The 21,030-nt window shown below is 39.1% G+C and overlaps 2 protein-coding genes across 2 annotated transcripts; one reads left to right on the top strand and one right to left on the bottom strand.

Moving 5' to 3' along the window:
* Window positions 1-151: 151 nt before the first annotated feature.
* LOC139449832 (CCR4-NOT transcription complex subunit 7-like) lies at window positions 152-6,584 on the bottom strand. The gene is made up of 7 exons (XM_071231381.1): window positions 6,473-6,584; window positions 5,771-5,976; window positions 4,633-4,826; window positions 3,016-3,177; window positions 1,697-1,874; window positions 1,099-1,176; window positions 152-432 (listed from the first exon to the last, which is right to left on the bottom strand). Exons 2-7 carry the CDS (start codon window positions 5,882-5,884, stop codon window positions 241-243), a joined length of 918 nt encoding a protein of 305 aa, XP_071087482.1. The 5' UTR covers window positions 5,885-5,976; window positions 6,473-6,584; the 3' UTR covers window positions 152-240.
* Window positions 6,585-6,899: 315 nt separating this feature from the next.
* On the top strand, window positions 6,900-18,168 carry LOC139450288 (vacuolar protein sorting-associated protein 37A-like). Its single transcript, XM_071231967.1, has 11 exons — window positions 6,900-7,076; window positions 7,215-7,292; window positions 9,007-9,121; window positions 9,377-9,462; window positions 10,876-11,050; window positions 11,482-11,549; window positions 13,340-13,467; window positions 15,571-15,629; window positions 15,839-16,001; window positions 16,472-16,521; window positions 17,810-18,168. The coding sequence occupies exons 1-11, from the start codon at window positions 6,973-6,975 to the stop codon at window positions 17,888-17,890; spliced, it is 1,107 nt and encodes a 368-aa protein (XP_071088068.1). The 5' UTR covers window positions 6,900-6,972; the 3' UTR covers window positions 17,891-18,168.
* The last annotated feature ends 2,862 nt before the right edge of the window (window positions 18,169-21,030 follow it).

Here is a 21,030-nt window from a genome sequence, read left to right as displayed (position 1 = left end):
CATCAGCAGCGATGGCAGATATTGAAGCCTCGTCACCAAAGATAGACAGGACATTGTCCATGGAGACTATACAACAGCAGTAAGTCACCCATCCTCTGACCCACCCACCCTCATCCCATCCCATTCCATCCCATCCCATTCCATCCCATCATCCACCCACCCGCACCCATGCAGTCTCACTGATGTCACAGACTAGTGTGTTTAGTCATACCACCACTGACATGATTAAGCTAGTCCAGATCATGAAGTAGAAGCCTGCGTCATGGTCCCTCCTGAATCCTCTGCACTTGAAACTGGTGTTGAGTGAGAGTTGGGGGTAGAATTGTAGCTATTGTTCTCAAACGTTGAGGTACCATTCTGTACATATGATGTTCCCACTCCATATAAATGGCCGCAGTACTTAGCATCGTCTATGTTGTCTTCAAAGAACATCTGTGAAGATAGAAAGCACAGGCTAAAGATAAATGTGACCGAGTGATATGATTGATTTTCTACGCTATTGTCTTTGTCATCCAATAGATATTTTTTCAAATTAGGTAGAAGAATGACCTTTCAACATGTTTGAAATGGATAAAACCCAGAAGATGCCTCAATATCAGATGTCACCAGCAAAATATCTGCACACGTTGCCAGCATGAGCAGCAATCGATGCTTTAGGGGGAAGATGTCACACAATAAGCCAGGTCACATGTGACTAATCAATCCTCATTAGTAGACCCTTGTAATCATAGGGTACTGGCAACCTATTCTGCCCTTGAATCCCGAAAGGGTCAATCGGGTCTGGGCAGGACAGACAAGTCAACAGTGTGAACAAAGCTCTAAGAGTAAGCTGACACAAACTCAGTTTGGTCTTTCCTGGTGATCACCAATCAAAGTACTATACACACTCAGCAGCCATTTTGACCATGTAATACCATCTAATACCCTTCCTTCAAGCATGATGTACAGGTGACATACCTTAACCCTGAATTGTGGGGATAGTATCAGTAACACTCAACTTAAGTCACAGGACACGACATGAATCCACAGATCTTTGCATCTTTTACACAATTGAAATTGTACCACCATGAAAAGCTTCTTGACCCATATATTTCTTACCTCTCTCATTTTGAAGAAAGAAGACCCAGTAAGTAAACTGTCACTCCCTGCTTGATGCTGAGGTCCAACTCTCTGAATCTGGAACAAACATCACACTTATGAGAAGGCGCGTTAGTTGGTTGGTTTGTTGTTTAACGCAGCACTCAGCAATATTCCAGCTATATGACGGCGGTCTGTAAATAATAGAGTCTGGACCAGACAATCCAGTGATTGATATCACGAGCATGGATCCATACAATTGGGATCGATGACGTGCATCAACCAAGTCAGCGAGCCTGACCACCCGATCCCGTTAGTCGCCTTTTACAACAAGCATAACCACCTTTTACGGCAAACAAAGTCACCTTTTACGGCAATCATGGGTTGCTGAAGACCTATTCTACCCCGGAATCTTCACGCGTCAGAAGGCATGTTAACATAGTACTTTTTTAATCTATTACTGAAATAGCTCTAAGGCTACTCACTAAATGCAGAGAAGCATAGAATTTCCTCTTTATTTTTCTGTTTTACTAAATCAGGAGGATTTAGTGCCCATGATACATTATCCTAAGCTATCTTAAACTCATGCTCAGAAGTTAGGTCCTGATTTTTCACTCACTTCAAGTTGATCTGCAACCTCTTGCAGTCCCCCTTTTAGATTCTTGCAGCTTTTCATCAAGTACTTGATGTCATAGATGTTGGCAAAGTAAAGACGCAATAGCTCAAAGAACTCAGACTCTTCCGTGGGTAGATTGGAATTGGTGAGAATCTTCAGTAGGTAGCCGAAGTCAAAACCACTGAAACGAAAAGAATGTTGGTCAGAGAAAGCACACAAAATATATACATACTGCCACAATCATCTATTTCAAAAACTGTGATGACATGTTGTAGTGAGTGAGTGAGTTGGGTTTAAGGTCGCTTTTAACAGCATACCAGTTATATCGCGGTGTGTCAGCTTACTGTGGGAGAAACTGAAGTGATGCAGATCTCAAGACGTTTACCACTTCGGTGATCCCACAAGCATGGGTATGGTGTGGGATCCACCGTTACGGGGGCAGCTCCCGTGGTGACCGTCCTTCCCCAGAACCGTTGCTCCCGCTATTGGTTAAGGACCGCGTGGCCATGATTTATGACCTCTTTGAGGACACGCACAAGCCCCTGCCGGTACCGCGGGGAAACTCTTGTCTCTTCGCTATAGCAGCAGTTGTGGGAAACAACAGCCTTGGTATATCAATGGTAACGTATTACTTAATGTAATATATACATACTGCCACAATCATCTATTTCAAAAACTGTGATGACATGTTGTAGTGAGTGAGTGAGTTGGGTTTAAGGTCGCTTTTAACAGTATACCAGTTATATCGCGGTGTGTCAGCTTAATGTGGGAGGAAAGCCTGAAGTGATGCAGATCTCAAGACGTTTACCACTTCGGTGATCCCACAAGCATGGGTATGCTGCTGACAAAACTAGAAACATAATCGTGACGAACCGGGATTCAAACCCACAATCATAGGTTTCTGGCGTGCCCAAGGGATGTAAATCTGCAAAGCGAATCGTGGCGCCTTAGACGACTGGGCCACCCCTGACCCCAATGACATGTTGTAATTGCAAACTGATGACATACTACAGCATTAATTTCCAAGATTCTGTTCAATAGGAAATCATTTCCAGCTGAGGGGAGAGTTTAAAGTTGAACATTATTTCATCATATGACAGCAGGAACACAGAGAATAGGCTTCACACAGCAGGGGAATCAGCTGGTGTGGGGCTTAGGGGTGCGGGGCTTAGGGGCATCAAGCATGAGCTCAATTTTGATAATCGTCACCAGTTTAACATTTAGTCAATGTGCCTACTGATATAATCTTTGGCTACTTTTTGAGCTAAGATTGATCATGTTGATATCAAAATGACTTAATCTTCCTTCGGATGCAAACTTACCTGTGGAAGGACAACCATTTGATTTCATCCACGAGTACAACACCTGAAGTCATCAATAATTCAGCAAAGTCGCCGACATCAATCCCATCTTGTTCATGTTTCTCAAACTGTATCCCAGATTTCCTCAGTAAGTCAATAGACTCTTGAGCATACATGTCTTCCCTGTGGAAGGAAAAGGACATTATTTCTGGAAGTACACAAATGAATGCTGCCCAATTTTCAACTGTTTATTTGTTTGTTGTTTAACACAGCACTCAGCAATATTCCAGCTTTATAACGGTCTGTAAATGGTTGGTTGTTTTGTTGTTTTACGCCGCACTCAGCAATATTCCAGCTTTATGACGGTCTGTAAATGGTTGGTTGGTTGGTTTGTTGTTTTACGCTGCACTCAGCAATATTCCAGCTATATTACGGTGGTCTGTAAATAATCGAGTCTGGACCAGACAATCCAGTGATTGATATCATGAGTATCGATCCACGCAATTGGGATCGATGACATGCATCAACCAAGTCAACCACCCGATCCTGTTAGTCGCCTTTTACTTTTACATTGCCCCACAAGCCATATTTTCAAATTAAACATGATAAATATCAAATGTGGACAAGACAAATCAAGTGTGAAGTGAGGTGAAATGGGGTTTTATGTCATGTTCAAGATTATTGCACTTATACAGTGACATGTATGCATGTCTGTGTTTGTATGGCTGCTTGTACTGGTCCGGATTAACGCCGATTTAATAGCGCTAGCCCACCGAATTACTCTGCCGCAGTTTAACATGAATACACCACTCAGACACAGTATACTTAATGCCAAGCGCCAGGCAAGGTAACGACAAGTACGATCTTTTAATGTCATTTGGTATGACGTGGCCGGGGATCGAACCCCCGACCTTCCGCTCTCCCGGCGGATGCTCTACCACTAGAACACGGGGGAGATCCCAAGGCAAATCAAAATCTGAAAGGATTAGCCATCAGACGATGTGAGGTGCAACAGGGTTTTATGTTGCGTTCAAGATTATTGCATTTATACAGCGACGTGTGTGCATGAGCGCTCTATCCATGAGTCCAAGGAGGATGTGGGATGAGCTATTAAGTAAACCATTGTCTGCGATGACGTCACAAGGCCTGACAACCAGATCATCATTTGACTCATTGCTTGTGACAAGCATGATGTATTGGGGACCTGATTCGGAATTCCCACAAGGCACCACTGGTAATGATGGGTATTGGCCTGACTTCCATATTCATATTTATTGAAACATTACTTCATGCACTGCAATATGTACCACAATACACTGCATGTATTCTTTCATCTGAACTTTGATATGAACCCAAATAAAAATAGACCCAAGCATCAGACTTTCCCCAAACAGTTTTGACAAACATGGAGTCGTCCACCATTTTGTTGGATGTTGCTATGGTGACAACACATGCACAACAGATATACAGGTCACGAATAGTTTCACTTCCTCATTCACAGGAATCCGTTTGTAACTTCTGAATTTCTGAATATCAACTTAACTTGTCACTATTGTAAACTTTGCCAAGATGGAAAAATCGAATATTTTGAAAAACACCAATGGATATAGACCATGATAGACTATATATCATACTTACTGAAGATTAAATTTGAAATTGAACTGCCATGTACAAGTATTTGGTGGTCTGTTTCCATCTTGATCCATAAAAGTGAATCCAATTTGGATGATTTTGAGAAGATTAACATTACATCGAAGAAGTTGGTACTGATAGTCTGTCGTACTGCGGAATTCCCCAATGGGTCTTGCAACAACACCAGGGAACTCTGTGTCCTGAAATATAGTCATGCTTACTTTACTCCACACACTGGATAAGGGTAGATGACAAATACTACTCATAATGAGGCCAGATCTGATACAGATTTAAGATTACTTAATAATAATAATAATAATAATAATGATAATAATAATAATAATAATAATGTCTAATCTGCCCATATTCATGAGTGAGTGAGTGAGTGAGTGAGTTAAAGTTTAACGTCACATCAGCAATATTTCAGCCATATCGTGACGACCCCCATATTCATGATATTACCCAATAACCTAGTGATTGCTCATCATGCCCATAGTACTACAAACATGACAAAGAGATAAGACAAAAAACAAATGTCTTATATTGTCAAATGTCTTCATAGAAAAATGCTGAGTGATGAGAATTCCTTGAAACAGGCAGACTATTCCAAAGGAGATCTGATATGTGAGAAAATCATCCACAACCAAATGTCTGTATTTGAGCAGTTGGAACAGTGAGCAGTTAACTGTGAGCTGATCTGAGATTACTGGGCAATATTAATGACAAATCTTAATTGCTTTACTCAGGCATGAGCATTAGAATGATTGAAAATGATCATTTTGTAACACTGTAATTTTTACAAAAGTGTAGTACAAATAATACCGATATGTGGTCAAACTTTAACATGTTTAACACAAAATAAAAAACCAAACCAAACAAATGCTCCAACGAGTTGCTTTCACTCAACCAAAATAATACAAAATAATGCCATATCATAGTTTGTGCCAAAATCTTTATCAATACAATAACTACTAGCCCCAAAATCTTACACTTTTGGCAAAATTTCACGAAAATATTAACTCCACTGCACATGGATTTTGAAAATCAAAGTTTGCTTAGCTAACAGAAAAATTACTTTTGGCTGGTGATTACGGCACAAACTGATGATCTAATGAAAAAACTCCAATTATCATGTTAAACTTACCATAGCTACATATTTGTATTTCTGTACAATTTGTCGGATGTTTCTAAACTCTTCCTCCAGGTGTACTGCCCATACATCACGAATGCCATACTCAGTCTGTGCTACCGACGGCATTCTCGCAACATACCTTGCTACCCTCCTTCACTCTCTCTACCCGCCTTACCGAGATACAACTGTGTCTAGCAATCAGCTGTTGCAAGGATTCTCTGAAACGAAATATTTTGCAATCATGATAGGATTCACAGAAGTTTGGAAAGGAAGTAAAATGTTGGCAAGAACACATGTCAACAGAGCCTTTCTCACGGGTGCAAAATATGAACAGAATTGTTTGTAACAAAGTTAAGAAAAGGGTATCCATTACTACATGTCATTTTGGAAGACCTTGAAATTTTGTGTTTTGAAATACATGTCTTGCAATAACTATTTGTAAATTTATAAAAATATTTGACAGATTTTCTGAATGACACAGTGAATCACATAAACAAAGATATAGTCAGAAATCGTTGACAATTTCCCTTGACTTGTCGATTGACAGTGATATGAGAAAGTAACACATTTCGACATGGGTAGCCACAACTTTGGGCCAAGATGAACACCCCGTTCAGGTGTGCCGATGTATCAGTTTTTGAACTCAGAAATTGCACATCTCGTGTCATTTTTGCATTACACTGATCATGGCTGCGCTCTTGTTTATTATCTTACCCTTCCTAAGAGAGAAGTAAGAAGTTACAGACGTCAAAAGGTGATGGGACAATTTCCACCCAAGTCTACATTTCTTTGTACTGGGTCTAGTTCTTTTCGTGCTATGGCCGTAGCGTCTGCGCACTGACTGATCAACATTTACTGACAACCATTTCCATTTATTCGGTTTAGATATATGTTGGTCATTTTTATTTTAGAGATCAAAGTATTTCGTAAATTGAATAAATATGTAGAATAACATTGCTTAATCTGCCCTCTGAAATATGTATTTATATATTTGAATTGGCCAAAAATAATTCTTTTGGATACGGAATCTAGATTGTTTTTAAGAAAATAGCATTCACATGAAATACCGGAAGTTCAAACTACACACATTATGATGACGTTTTGTGATATCCGGGTATAGAAATATTGTCAGAATTAAAAATGAGTCAGCTGTGGACTGGATTTGTGGTATAAATTGCAATTTATTGTCAGAGACACACATACATCTTTTCAAGATGATGAACAGATTATTTGGTGGAAAGGGCAAAAGTCCTCAAGCAACCAATCTTCAGACTCAAAGAACAAAACAGATCGAGAGTATGAAGAAAACAAACTTGAGGCAAGTGTAAATCGAAATTAGGTTTTGAACTGATCAGTAGTCTTCTTGGTAAAAACTAGCAATAGTTAAATGATTTCGTGTCATAAATCTTCACATATACAACAAATAAATTATGTTGAATATGATTTCTTTTGACAGTGTGATTGAAATTGTTCGGGACGTCGAATACAGGGCAACTATTTCCAACATATCTGGAACAAACATCAATCTGATCATGTAAGTCTTCTGGTTCTTCTTAAACAAAGTAAATGTATGCCATATTTCCTCTATTTGATCCTGGACCAGCACCATGCGCCAACCTCTAATTGACACCTGGTCATACCTTCTCTCGCAAAAATGCCTCTTATTCTGTGATATGTTGGTGATTACTAATTACCGTTTACGGCATATTATCCCTTTGAATGACTGAAGAATGTGGGGTTCAGTAATGTAGTGAGTTGTCATTTTGCAGCATTAAACAAAATAGACCCCTTGGCCCCTAAAAGAGGCCGGTCAATGGCTTTGGCGAGTTTAATAGATGCCTGGATGTCTAATAGAGGAAATATAGCTCATGGTATAAGCCTGATTAACTAATTTATAATTAGCATGATTAGCAATGATGATGCATGTTTGGTTAAATGGGTGGTCATGCCCTGTGCCCTGTGCCCTGTGCCCTGTGCCCTGTGCCCAACAGCATGGGTCGTTGCTCTTGCTTTAAGTTATTGTTTTGCCAGCTGCAGGCTCAATAACTAACAGTCCACTGTGTTATGGATGGATAATTACTGAATATGGCAGTTATCAACATTCACATACTCAATTCACCCTCAGTAATGCCACAAATAGCAATACACAAACAGAGCTCCAGATAACTTTTTGAACAATTGACTTGTAACTCTGTGGTTTCTATTAAAATTGGGTTATTACAATTTTCATTGGGTAACCAATATTTTTTCACTCATCTATTCATCACTCTATTGGGTTTTTCCCCAAACTAGTGAACATTTTAAGATTTAAAAAAAAATGAAATAATGTTTTAGATGTATAGAACAGTTCTAAATATATTGGCTTGACTCGGAAAGTAAATTAGCTTGTAATTGTGTTTTGGAAACTAGCTCCTTTTTATGCATGCTGAAAGAGCTTCATTGGGTATCAACGAAAGCTGTTTTTAAACATTTGACGTTTTCATTTTTTCAAGTTATTGAAAGGAATTGGGTTTTGAATAATTTTGGGAGGTATTTTACTCAAAAAGGCTGCTTATCTGTAGCTCTGCACAAAGTGAAATGAATTATATCCAGGTCTCATGCTGTGATATCAAACCGTATGATTTAGTTTGTTTGTTAGTTGTTTAACGCCACACTCAGCAATATTCCAGCAATGTGATGTTGGTCTGTCAATAATTAGGTCTGACCAGACAATCTGGTGATTGACATCATGAGCATCAATTCACATAATGGGGATACGATGGCATGAACCAAGTCAGCGAGTCTGACCACCCGATCCTGTTTGTCGCCTCTTACGACAAGCATAGTTGTCTTTTACGGCAAGCATGGGTTGCTGAAGACCAGGTCTTCATGGGTTTTGATTTGAGGTCAGACGTCTTGTTCACATAGCCATAGAGGTTACAACATCAGCAAGCTGACACTGAAAGAGTGTAATCTGTGGGAGACTCGTTTGGCTTGTTCACTGCTGCATGCGGTACAAAGTTTTAGGTTGCAATTGAATTTAATCATGTTTCACTTTCAGAGTAAGTTTTTGCCATTCTTTAGGTAAACAAAGGGATAAAGGGATAAGTTTCTATATAAGAACATCATGATGATGATGAATGATGATTCAGGATAGTTTTATGCTCCTTTTGACAATATGTCTTCACACATTGTACCTATGTGGGCAAGGGAATATTCAATTTGAAGAAATATTGTTATCAAATCATGTTATTTTGTTTGTTTTCCAGCACACTGTCTCCCCAGTTTCCCCAGGACAAGCCATCAGTGACAGTTCAGCCTCCCCTCACCCATCCCTGGGTGGACATACAAATGAAAGTTGTCGGCTGCCCAAATATCAATAATGTACATATCATCTCTCTTCTTACTCTTTCTTCTTTTAACCAATATTATTACAAAGAATTTGTTTGCAGCCCCCGTCCCTAGAAAACTGAAAAGTGGAAATAAATAAATCTGAAAATTTTGATTCAATAATCATGATTTTGCATACAGTTATTATTTAAAAGAAAAAAATGTTTTCTGCATAATCTCAACCTAGACTGAAGGCTTTTTCTATTCATGAAATATATGTTTTTCAATCAACAGACTGATTTCTTTCAGTTTTCCATGCACTCGGACCTTGGTGTTGCAATACAGACCATAGTAGAAGAGTTTAAGAAGACACCTCCAAGGATTTTACCTCATCTGTAAGAATAAAACACTCCAATACTCATCCTCATGTGTTTATCAACACAAGTTGATTAAAGTAGCAATGTATGCATCTTCCCAAGGCAAGGGAGTAAACTGACCAGCTGACTATAAATCCAGTTTCCACCTTTGCTGAACTAGGCTGTAATTCCGGTGTTACTGTTTGGCTGGACTAAAAAGTCTATGCATAGTCAGGGTATGAAACTCTCAAAAATTTCAGCCAGACCACAGGACTGGCTAGCTGAAATACTTGCCAGCCCTGACCAAAACCTGCCTGCCCACTATAATCATATGTTTCTCAGGATAATTTAATTAAAAATATGAAAACTGATTGCTTGTAGCTTAAGCGCATCGCTAAATGTTAGGTTGTCTTTTTGGTTACATTTTATCATTCATCTTTACATCTGAATTAATGCTTATCATCGGGAAATATTTAGAATATTTTCACCTATGAAATATGACCTGACCGTCGGTCAGGGGGATTTGAAAATCTCTCAGCCCGAGTTGAAATCAACCCATCCCGGATGATCGGGCTGGCAGGTTTTTCGAACACTAGCATAGTCCAATCAAAATTGCGAATTGAACAGGACATCCGGTTCGTAAACAACAATGTGAAGATTTCAGTCGAATTGCAAGATTTGCAAAGCATGTGTATTGTACACTCAGCGTTGACAGATATTTTCCAAATCTTTTCATGTTTCAAACCAATTGTTGAAGTGATTTGTTGCATTAAGTTGCGAGGTAAGACCCTTTTGATTATGATGTAGGTCTTGATTATTGATCAGATTGTCTTGACTGGGCGCTGCCATTTTGTTCGAAACAAATGCAAGTGATGTGAGAGGTGGAATCTGATTTGTCAATAGGAGGGACATAGAAGGGTCATAACTTGTAATAGCCACTGGTGGCGCTATGATCGAGCCACTATATTCAAATCTTGTTTGTCAAGGGTGGAAACTGGATTTATATAGTCAGTTAATGCCCTTGCCTTGGGAAGATGGATTGCAATGATTTGCAAAGGAGGTTGCCATTTTTATTCACAAGTATTGATATATACTACTCAAAAGAAGTTAAGGATCACCCGACTCTCTCATATTGGTTATGTTAATCTGTCATGGCATTAGAGATTAACTATTGTAATATGGAAGAATCAGGTAATCCTTAACTTCTTTTGAGTAGTATATTTGCATCAAATGACATGAGTGTAACATGTAATTAACCAATATAAAAATATCATGAATCAATAATTGTTAAAACAATGCTTCAATTCGATGATAGCATTGCTGTATCAGGTAATCTTGAAACTTTAGGATTAAATCACTGTCAAGAAAATATCAACTGCATTTCTTTAATTGAACTGAAACTTAGCTAACCCATAATAACATTTGTATTTGAATATTTGGAATATTTTGCAGTGTTGGTCAGCAGTTTGGAGCCCCTCAGCCCCCAGTAGCTCCAGTGTCAGGGCCTGGCTATCCTTTGTATGGGAATCCACAAGCTCTGTATCCCCCAGTAGGACCCCCACCTCTGCCCCCAAGGGCTGTGGAAAATGGAAGGGAAGGCCCACCGATTTTGTCAGATCAGGATACTGTGAGTGTTCTGCTTTTTGGGGAAGTTCCATGAAGATCCGGGGTAGAGTAGGTCTTCAGCAACCCATACTTGCTGTAAAAGGCGACTATGCTTGTCGTAAGAGGCAACTAACGGGATCGGGTGGTCAGACTCGCTGACTTGGTTGATGCATGTCATCGTATCCCAATTGCATGGATCGATGCTCACGATATCAATCACTGGATTGTCGGGTCCAGGCTCGATTGTTTACAGACTACCGTCATATAGCTGGAATATTGCTGAGTGCAGTGTTAAACAACAAACAAACAAAAACTTAATGTTGCTACTATTTTCTGTCCAGTATATACAATTTGGAGCAGTGGGGTAGGTTGTAGATTATGGGATAATGGTAAGAGCTGCAAAAACATCAACGCACCTCACCAACTCACCGTACATGTTGGTGAATGTTCCAGAATGCCTCCAGTCCAGCATACCCTGTGCCAGACATAATGAAAGCTTATCCCGAGCTCAAAGAGAAAGGGTAAGATAAGTGCTTGTATTGTTTGTAAATCTTAAGAATCTGATACAAACTGTATACACTAAACCTTTGCTGGTCTCAAAAGGCGACTATATCACTGTAATACTGTCAAAAGCGGTGTTAAACCCAATTCACTCACTCACTCACTTACTGTGATAAAAGTATCAGATTCTTTGAGGTACGGATACAAAGTTTAAGTTTATGTATTCCTACGTTTTTGTAATGGTCCGGGAACAACAAGAAGACATTCCACATTGTATATTTACTAATGTCAGTTTCTGCCTTCCAATCAAGATAGAGAAAGTTTTTTTAAATATCTACTTAGTACTAGTGCCTTTTCTCATTTTGTGGTATCTTATTTTCATTTGATGCCTCTGACTGACCAATCAACATTGTGTATTTGATATGATATCACTTGAAACTTCAATCATCGAATAACGTGCAACTTAAGTTGGTCCAAATAACTACCACATGTTCGAGCTACTTGTTCTTGTGTGTGAATGCACCCTAAAGCCAAATGTTGACACCCGTGAAGATCCGGGTCAGAATAGGTAATCAGGGACCCAAACTTGCCGTAAAAGGCGACTATGCTTGTCGTAAGAGGCGACTAATGGGATCAGGCGGTCAGACTTGCTGACTTGGTTGATGCATGTCATTGTAACCCAATTGCGTGGATTGATGCTCATGATATACATCGCTTGATTGTCTGGTTCAGACTCAGTTATTTACAGACCACTGGAATATTGCTGATTGCGTAGTTAAACAAACAAACAAACAAACAAACAAACAAACAAACAAACAAACAAACAGCCTGTTCCAGCATTGTGACATTGTTGTTATGTTATATTATTATAGGCGTATAAGTGTAATATATATTTAGATAATTAACAAATAATTAAAGTAATTAATGAAGCATTAAGATACATACTGATTATATAAAAGATCAAGAGGGAGAGTTGGGGTCGGTAAGTCATATATGTATAATACAGGCAACTCTGGTTAGCTGAAGACTAGGGGAGCATGTGGCCACGAGCATCCAGGGGTGAGTGCAGAAGGTCGAGGGCTATACATTAACGAAAAATGATTAACAGATGAGGTAATAGATAAAGGGGTAGAATAGAGTTGGGAGGTACGGGAACGTCAGGGACTTGGGACATATATGGTATGGGGGAGAATAGTTCGAATTCCGAAGGGTGAGGAGCTACATTATGGCAAGTCCGAAAAAGGTTCTGGATATTAGAGAAGAGTGGGGAAGAACGACCTAAGGTAAGGGGGGAAAGGTGTTTGACCAATGGAATAGGAAAAAATGGGTAAAACCTTGACGTAAGCTGGGGGGTAAAAAGACGGGGAGACCCAAGGTTCGGGGAGACTGGAGGATCCCAATTGAGCAACACGATCTCGACCTTACTCTGAAAAACACCAGTTTATACCTCCAGTATTTCGGCCAGGGCTGAAGCTTCGCGGCTAAAGTCCATAAACCATCGTGACTAGAAGCTGGTGATCAATCTTATGTGATTGAATAAACAGTCATCAACGAAAGAAAACTCTTTGTGCTCATTGGGAGAACAACGGTAATTTATCCAAGGCCCTCGGGTACTGACTTTGTACCTCTTGCTCATCCCGGTCTGTCAGCACCAAGAACGAGGGGATTGCCGTGGTTCAGGTGAGGAGGTAACGACTGTTACACTCCGGCTAATTAACACCAATTAACACCTATAATTAAGGTGTTAAAAGTACCTTGGATAATATGACATTGCCATCGAGAGTGTACACTGCAAGTGTTTTGCTTTCAGATTGTTTGAGCTGCAGGAGCTGGTTGATAACGAGGAGAAAGTGCTAGACTTACTGCAGGGTCTTCCAGAGCTGGCAAGGTTCACTCAAGACAGGGAAGATATTTCAGCTCAGTGCGTGCAGCTTGCAAGTAGGTCACACTGTCATCACATCACCAGAATAACACTCAGCCACAAATCAATCTGGCACATCCTCATGTGGAAATGTGTTTTCAGATTTGTGTGCTTTATTGAGTACATGATGCCATGAAATTCAAGTGTTTAAAATGTTAAAAAATCGGCAACATTGTAAATTGAAGAAATTCTCTTTACTTTTCCATAGCACCCTCTACCTAATAGTACATAATGAGCTATGAGAAACCCACTCTTGAAAGCCATGAGGTTGTGATACAAAGTATAGTCGAACCTCATTATCTTGAACCTTGTTATCTTGAATGTACCGATATCTCGAACCTATTATCCAGTCCTGACTCACTCTCTATATGAGTACATCTAAATTAATAAATCTTGAATTCAAGCTAAAAATAAATAGCAATATCTCAAACCCTGGACCAGGTCCCAGCTATGATTTTACTTTAGAATTTGGTACCTTTACTTCAGAGTTGGCACTTGTCCACACATTTAACATGGCAGTAAACGTACAGTGGAATTTAAACCATTTTTCAACCAACTGTTTTCTTATCTTTTAATTCAATTGTGATGGTAATCCTTTTTGACAAATAAAACATTGTGTGTAGACATGAGTTAAAACACATGACAGCACTTCCTGGTTTCATCAAAAAGTGTGAATCAATGTCGGAATAAAGGAATCAAACGTGTGACGCAATATCCAAGCTGTGAATTAACAAGCTTGAGGCGAGAGCGGCACTTTGTTGTTTTTGTCAAGTGGATAGACTGAATAGTGATTGCTGCTATGCCTAATAAGGTACATGTTCACAGTACATAATTTGTCACAATTGTTATTGATTTATTGCCAATGAAATACATTTCAATTTGTCATCACGTAAACGTGCTCGGCTCTTAATTCCTCGTATATGCAGTCGTATTGTTATGTATGTAAAATTCTGTTACGTGAACTGAGGGGATGTTCATGCCTCGTTATCTCAAATGTCAGGATATCGCAAAGTTACAACACAGCCCTGCTAGGTTCAAGATAACAGGGTTTGACTTCATAGACTTCCATGGCCCAGTCGTCTAAGATGCTGCGATTCGCTGTGCAGAGTTGCGTCCCTTGGGCACACCAGAAACCTATGATTGTGGGTTCGAATCCCGGTTCGCCCCGATTATGTTTCTAGGTTTGTCAGCACCATACCCGTGCTCGTGGGTTTCACCGAAGTGGTAAACGTCTGAGACCTGCATCACTTCAGGCTTTCCTCCCACATTAAGCTGACACGCCGTGATATAACTGGAATACTGTTAAAAGCGGCGTTAAACCCAACTCACTCACTCACTCACTCACTCACTCCATGACAACTGAACTAGAAAAATCAACCAAGGCGAAGCGCTTACTTATATAAATATAAATCAAATGCACTATATCACAAATACAATGTTCCTGATACATGCTGGGAAAAAACATATTGTTAAAAAAAATGTTAAAAAATGAACAAATTGGTCACAATTGTGTTGTGGGTAAAAATCAAACGTTTGATTCCTCCTTTAAGCGAAAAATTATTACTTGTCTTTAGGAAAGTCAGAAATAATGTCTGACAAACTAGCTGACGCTTTGGGGGTTCCAGGGCCCCGTTCCACAAAGTGACCATTGCGCTATGACCGTCGTAAGTCCATGTTAAAGTATGGGAGTTTCGATCATCTTAGCGCTTCAACCGCTTTGTGGTGCAGGGTTCAGGATACATATTCCCAGCACAAAATTCTTGTAAGAGCTGACTTAAAGAGGGATCTAGGGGTTACAGGGTAGGAATGGCTGAAGGTGTGTCACGGATATCAGAGTGACATCAAAAAGTTTGAGTCAAACATTTTGAGACTTCTCGACAGCACAAGTTTGTCATTATTATGCACATACTTTACATAACGAAATAACATGAAAATATCTTGTCTAATGGCGCTTTAGAGTGTCTTTTGAATCAATACTTATCACATGGATTCAGATTGTTCCCAGGAGAAACTATGCCCAACTTTGGATGGTTCCGAGAATTGATAACCTTGTTTTGGGTACATTTTGAAGTTAAAATGTTCCTGGAAGCATTGATTAATGATGCTGATCGTTGTTCCAGGAGAGAACCTCACCAAACAACCAGTGGTGGAAGAACTGAAAGATTCTGTCTTGAAGAAGGTCAGATATGAAAATATAATATTGTAAATGTTATGATAGTAAGTGAAATGTCATGTCTCTCCTTTTAGCTCACCTGACATTTTTAGATAGCTCAAAAGTGACATGTAATGTAATTAAAATTGATCTGACATCAAAACTTGTAAGTAATGTTTTGCAATGAACTAAATTATCCTATGCTCCGAGAAAGTAAGTCTTTGTTTACATTTTAGATGTCCGAGCTTGATGCTATCAAGGGGGAGTTTGAAACTCACTGTGAGCACCACCTGACACTGTCCGACCAGTTCCATCCTGCCAACATCCAGACAAATCTCAAGGTGGCTGTCATGGAGGCAGAGGAGGAGTCGGAGAAGATAGCAGACGACTTCCTGGATAGTGAGTATCTTGTACCTGACTTCCTGGATAGTGAGTATCTTGTACCTGACTTCCTGGATAGTGAGTATCTTGTACCTGACTTCCTGGATAGTGAGTATCTTGTACCTGACTTCCTGGATAGTGAGTATGTTGTACCTGACTTCCTGGATAGTGAGTATGTTGTACCTGACTTCCTGGATAGTGAGTATGTTGTACCTGACTTCCTGGATAGTGAGTATGTTGTACCTGACTTCCTGGATAGTGAGTATGTTGTACCTGACTTCCTGGATAGTGAGTATGTTGTACCATATGTGAGAAAACCTCACCTGACTTCCTGGATAGTGAGTATGTTGTACCTGACTTCCTGGATAGTGAGTATGATGTACCATGTGTGAGAAAACCTCAACTGACTTCCTGGATAGTGAGTATCTTACACTTCCTGACAGATATTGTCTTATGATTGTGACATATTTCCTTTTTTTATTTTCCAGAAAAAATTGACATTGAAGAATTCCTGCAAACATATATGCAGAAGAGAACAGTGAGTTAAATTCTTCATGTTGTCATGCCGATTCAAATGTTTTTTGTATTTGGGACCAAGAATTGGTTCTTTTTAACAATTTTGGAAAGCTTCCTGTTTTGACAAATACTAATAGGTCTCATATTACTAATAACTGCCGAAATTGTGAAACCATTGGTTGTGCAATCTCATTTATGTAAAATCTTGTACTATGAAACAATTCCTCTCTGCATCAAGACCTGACTATCACCCTATAACATTAGGTCTCCAACGGGTACTTAAGTACTCAAGCACAGGTCCGGTGCGGATAGATTGGAGATCATTACCAGGGGAGATAACTCACATCCTCACTTCCCTAGCGCACATGGTGTTGACATGGAGAAGACACTGTACAATGGCTGGATGCATTTTGACTTTGATGATGCTAAGAAAAAAGAGACAAAATGTTGATTGTGTGCCATATTAATGTTGCATCCAGGGTAATCAAGCCTGATCCATTTTTTTAGAAACAGGTAACAATTTTTTTCTATACTTGAACCCTGAGTGAAATTTCACTTGAAAATCAAAATGAAGGAGGACTATTTTTCAGTCAATCAGATGACAGTTTTCTAAAAAGATTTCAATCTTTGAAAGACCAGACAAATATTTTCCTTGTTCGTACACTCTTTAGCTATAGGAACTAACTGTTTTAGTCCACTAGTCTTTAAAATTATGACATTTAGCAAAATCCATAAAAATGGCAAATTTCTACTAGTTCTTATAATACATTAACTATTGGGCAGTTTGGCAAAGACTATAGGACTAGTGCCAGTTTCTAATGCTGATCTTTTAGATGAAGATCAGAAGCAACAGAAATCAGATAGATGCTTCTCTCGAAACTTCACTTGCTTTTTTCTTGACTTTAGGCTAAAAAAAACAATAGTCTTCATTCTCAGGCACTGCCCACATCATCATAAAGTTTATTGCACGTTTCATTTTTTCTTTCCATTTTCCATTTTTTTTGTGCATTGTGTTTAAGTATTATGATTTTTATATTTTTTTGAAAATGGAAATAAAAACAACACGGTCGGCAGACTTTATGATGATGCAGCTGGTGCCTGAGAACTAAGACGATTATTTGTTTTAGTCTCAGCAGCCTTGACCTGATTGGCTGCTTAGAAGGTATACCTGACGCGACTTCTGGTTCGATGGAGGGTTTGTCAGATCAGGATGCAGAGAGGTATTCTTTAGGATAAGAAGATCAGATTTGATGAAGTAACAGGTTGTGGAAAATAGTTTCACGTGGTAACCATCACTTGTTTGTCCACAGTTGTGTCACATGAGAAAAGCCAAAGAAGAGAAGCTGAACCAGATCATCATGGCATCTGGTGGTCCTGGATCACAATACTGAGACTGAATATAAACTTTCGAGTGTCTAAAGGCCCTGGACTTGGATACACAGAATATATATCAGGATACTGAGGTTGAATATAAACTTTGGGGTGTCTTATGGCCTTTGACCTGGATACAATGAATGTACATATATTTCACTTAGTCTTGGGCCTTGCACATTGATACGGAGGATGTGTGTATATACTTCAAAGTGACTACGCATCATTTAGATGGAAGGATGAGAGATATGCTTCAAGGTGATGAAGGCCCTGAATCTGGATACAGTGAATAGATGTATACTTGAACAGGGATGAATACATGTGGCTTTTTGGGGAGATGTAATGAATCCCGAGACAGGAATCCTGGCATCAAGAATTCCAGGATTGTTGTATACCATGAAATTGTGTTTAACTGGGTGGCATTATTCCTAGTGAATTGTCTGGAATAAAAGATTTCCAGATAAGTGAATCATAGGTACGCAGTAATACAGGGTTAGAACTAAACTTAAGAGCTTTACTAGCCGGGGGAAAGAAGAAATACTCCATTTGTCACCACTCGCCCCTTTCTGTAACCTGCAAGAAGACTCGTCCCCCTATCGATGAATGCTATGTGCAAAAATACGACAAACCAATCAGAATACGTGTATGATTTCAAGTTCTTCGTCAAAGAATCTCTCAGAAATAATTTTTGATTTTACATATGTCCTGCATCTGAAAATATACCCGAGATACAGTTAAATGTGTTCAATCATACTGTATAATTCCGCATGTCCCGTTGACCTTTAAATTGCATCTGAAATATATATAATTTATGGGGAAATATATGCGAACCAGTGCGCAACGAGTTGACAATTGTTTTAGGTATGCCCATTTGCGCTAAGACGGAACCTGGTCGCAAAAATGGCCATGAGAGGGGCACGAGTTGCTACCAGTAATCGGCTTGTCCCGGAATAACACGAGTTGGTCACGAATGGAAATACCCTTGTAATGTTAAAACAATGAGAAATTTGTACAAGCACGCAGGAATTTGTTCTAGCCCCATGCTTGTGGGCTTGTGTTAAGTTCTAAATCTTAATGTCCCATTAATTGTATTGTACCGTTCCCAACAGAAATTGTCCAGATTGTGAGGTTTCCAGACAAGATGGGTTTGTTTTCTATAAATATGTATCGTGCCATCTTTCAAGGTTGGACACATGCTTGTCTCACGTGCCAACAAAGCTGTCACACCTTGAATCCCTCCTCCTTCAAAGCTGCACAGACTTGCCTTGCTATAATAACAGCACAAACAAAACTATTTCACTGTTGCTATGGTTATCCAGCGATGTGCCTGATGTAAAGATTTTATCACATAGAGGATGCGTTCTTTCATGCAGTGGCAAGTGGTCATTGATATACAGGGTCACAAGTGTCAGGTCGAGAGTGCTCTCCCCTGATCTGTACATTCCCACTGCTTTTAACTTCCACATTGTTCTGCGACATTTTATGCACATGGGATACAAGCAAAGCATTGCACGCATTGCACAGACTGCTATTCATGCCCAATATGTTGGGTAACTTTCATATCCTAAGTAGATGGTGATGTTTTCCAAGTAATGAGGAATGCTTTTTTCCAAGTCTGTGAAAATATGCTAGAAAGGTTTGCTCTTCCATTTTTATTTTGAGTCATATTTTATTAGATGTGCTCAGTTATGATCTGTTTGTCATGTTTGTGACTTACTTCAATTTGACGTTAAAAGATTGATGGAAAGTATAAAGGTCAGGGATGCAACAACTTGTTTTAGTTACAAGTATCTGAAAGATTGTTTCCATCAGACAGACTGATATTGACTGCTTGTCATCAAAAATGTTCGGGCAGATTCTTTTCATATTTGGTGAAAGTATAAAAGAAAGATGTTCTATCAAGGTAATGTTGTGAAATGTCTTAATGACATTAGTCATGATCCAAATCACTGTTAAATGATGTATGTATGATGGGAAGATGTGTTGTTTTTACATGTGTTTTTAATGTTTTTTCATTTTTAAGAATAATTGATTGGGTGGGGTTTCCGCTTCTTTTAGGCTTACAAAAAATAGGAATTGGCTCACAGGCAATAACTTTTGAAAATATGGTGCGGACAGGTGGTTGTTTTTTTTTGCTTGTTCAAACTAGTTTGTAACCAAATAAACAGTTGTGTACCATCAACCTGGGAAAGGACATACAAGCATACAAACTCCTATGGCCGCCATGACCATAACACAAGATGAGTGCATGTAAAGGGAAGTAACTGTGTGCTGTTTTAGATCCATTGTTTTTAAGTAAAAGGATTTTTGGATTTTTTTGGAAAATGGAAATAAAAACAAAATGTGCGGCAGACTTTATGACGATGCAGGCGGTGCCTGAGAACCAAGACTTATGTTTTTTAGCCTAAGCAATATTACAGAAATGACGGCAGGAGGCACTCAGAACTGGCTTCAACATTGCCCACATTGCTCTGTATTGCATCAACTCAGATCAGGGTTTAAAGATCAGCTCATCATGCTGGAAACCTAGGTTCATTTCTCCACATGGGTTTAATATGTAAAGTCAATCTTGCTGTCCCCCAGCCTTAATCAGGTCTTCAAGTTAGCTTTGATACCTTCATCAACAAGAGGTATCACATTTGAGGAAAGGACCTGATTTTATAAGATTGTGCTGTGCCCAGCATTGATATTGCTAGAAATTAGAGTTGTCCTCAAAACAGCATAGAACCGTGAACAGATTTGAGCAGGACAGGTTTGAAATGATATGATGTTATCCTTGAGGGAATATGGCCCAGTGCTGTATGAACAAGTGTTTTGGTCAGCATATCCATGAATGAATATGGACATGATTATGGAAAGAAACTTTTCAAAATGTTTGGTGAAATTTGTCATATAGCCATGATAACCAGTGTTATGTTTATATGGATACTGGTCAATAGAAACACATGAGTTGAAATCAAATATAAACATGGTTATTTCTGCTGGAAGAGAAAACAATATTCCTGAAAAAGAACTTTTATGTTTCTGCTCTTAGCATACTTCGTGTAACTCGTGAATGTGCCAATGTTTTAGCATAGACGAAGAGGACAAGAATCAAAAATGTTTTTTAATTTCATAAGAGACTCGTCTTATCATATACGTTGTAGATCAGAACTTTTTA

Source organism: Haliotis cracherodii, unplaced genomic scaffold (assembly GCF_022045235.1).
Source record: "Haliotis cracherodii isolate W230 unplaced genomic scaffold, xgHalCrac1.p SCAF_8, whole genome shotgun sequence".
Classification (NCBI taxonomy): domain Eukaryota; kingdom Metazoa; phylum Mollusca; class Gastropoda; order Lepetellida; family Haliotidae; genus Haliotis; species Haliotis cracherodii.
This window is presented reverse-complemented; position numbering and strand designations above follow the sequence as displayed.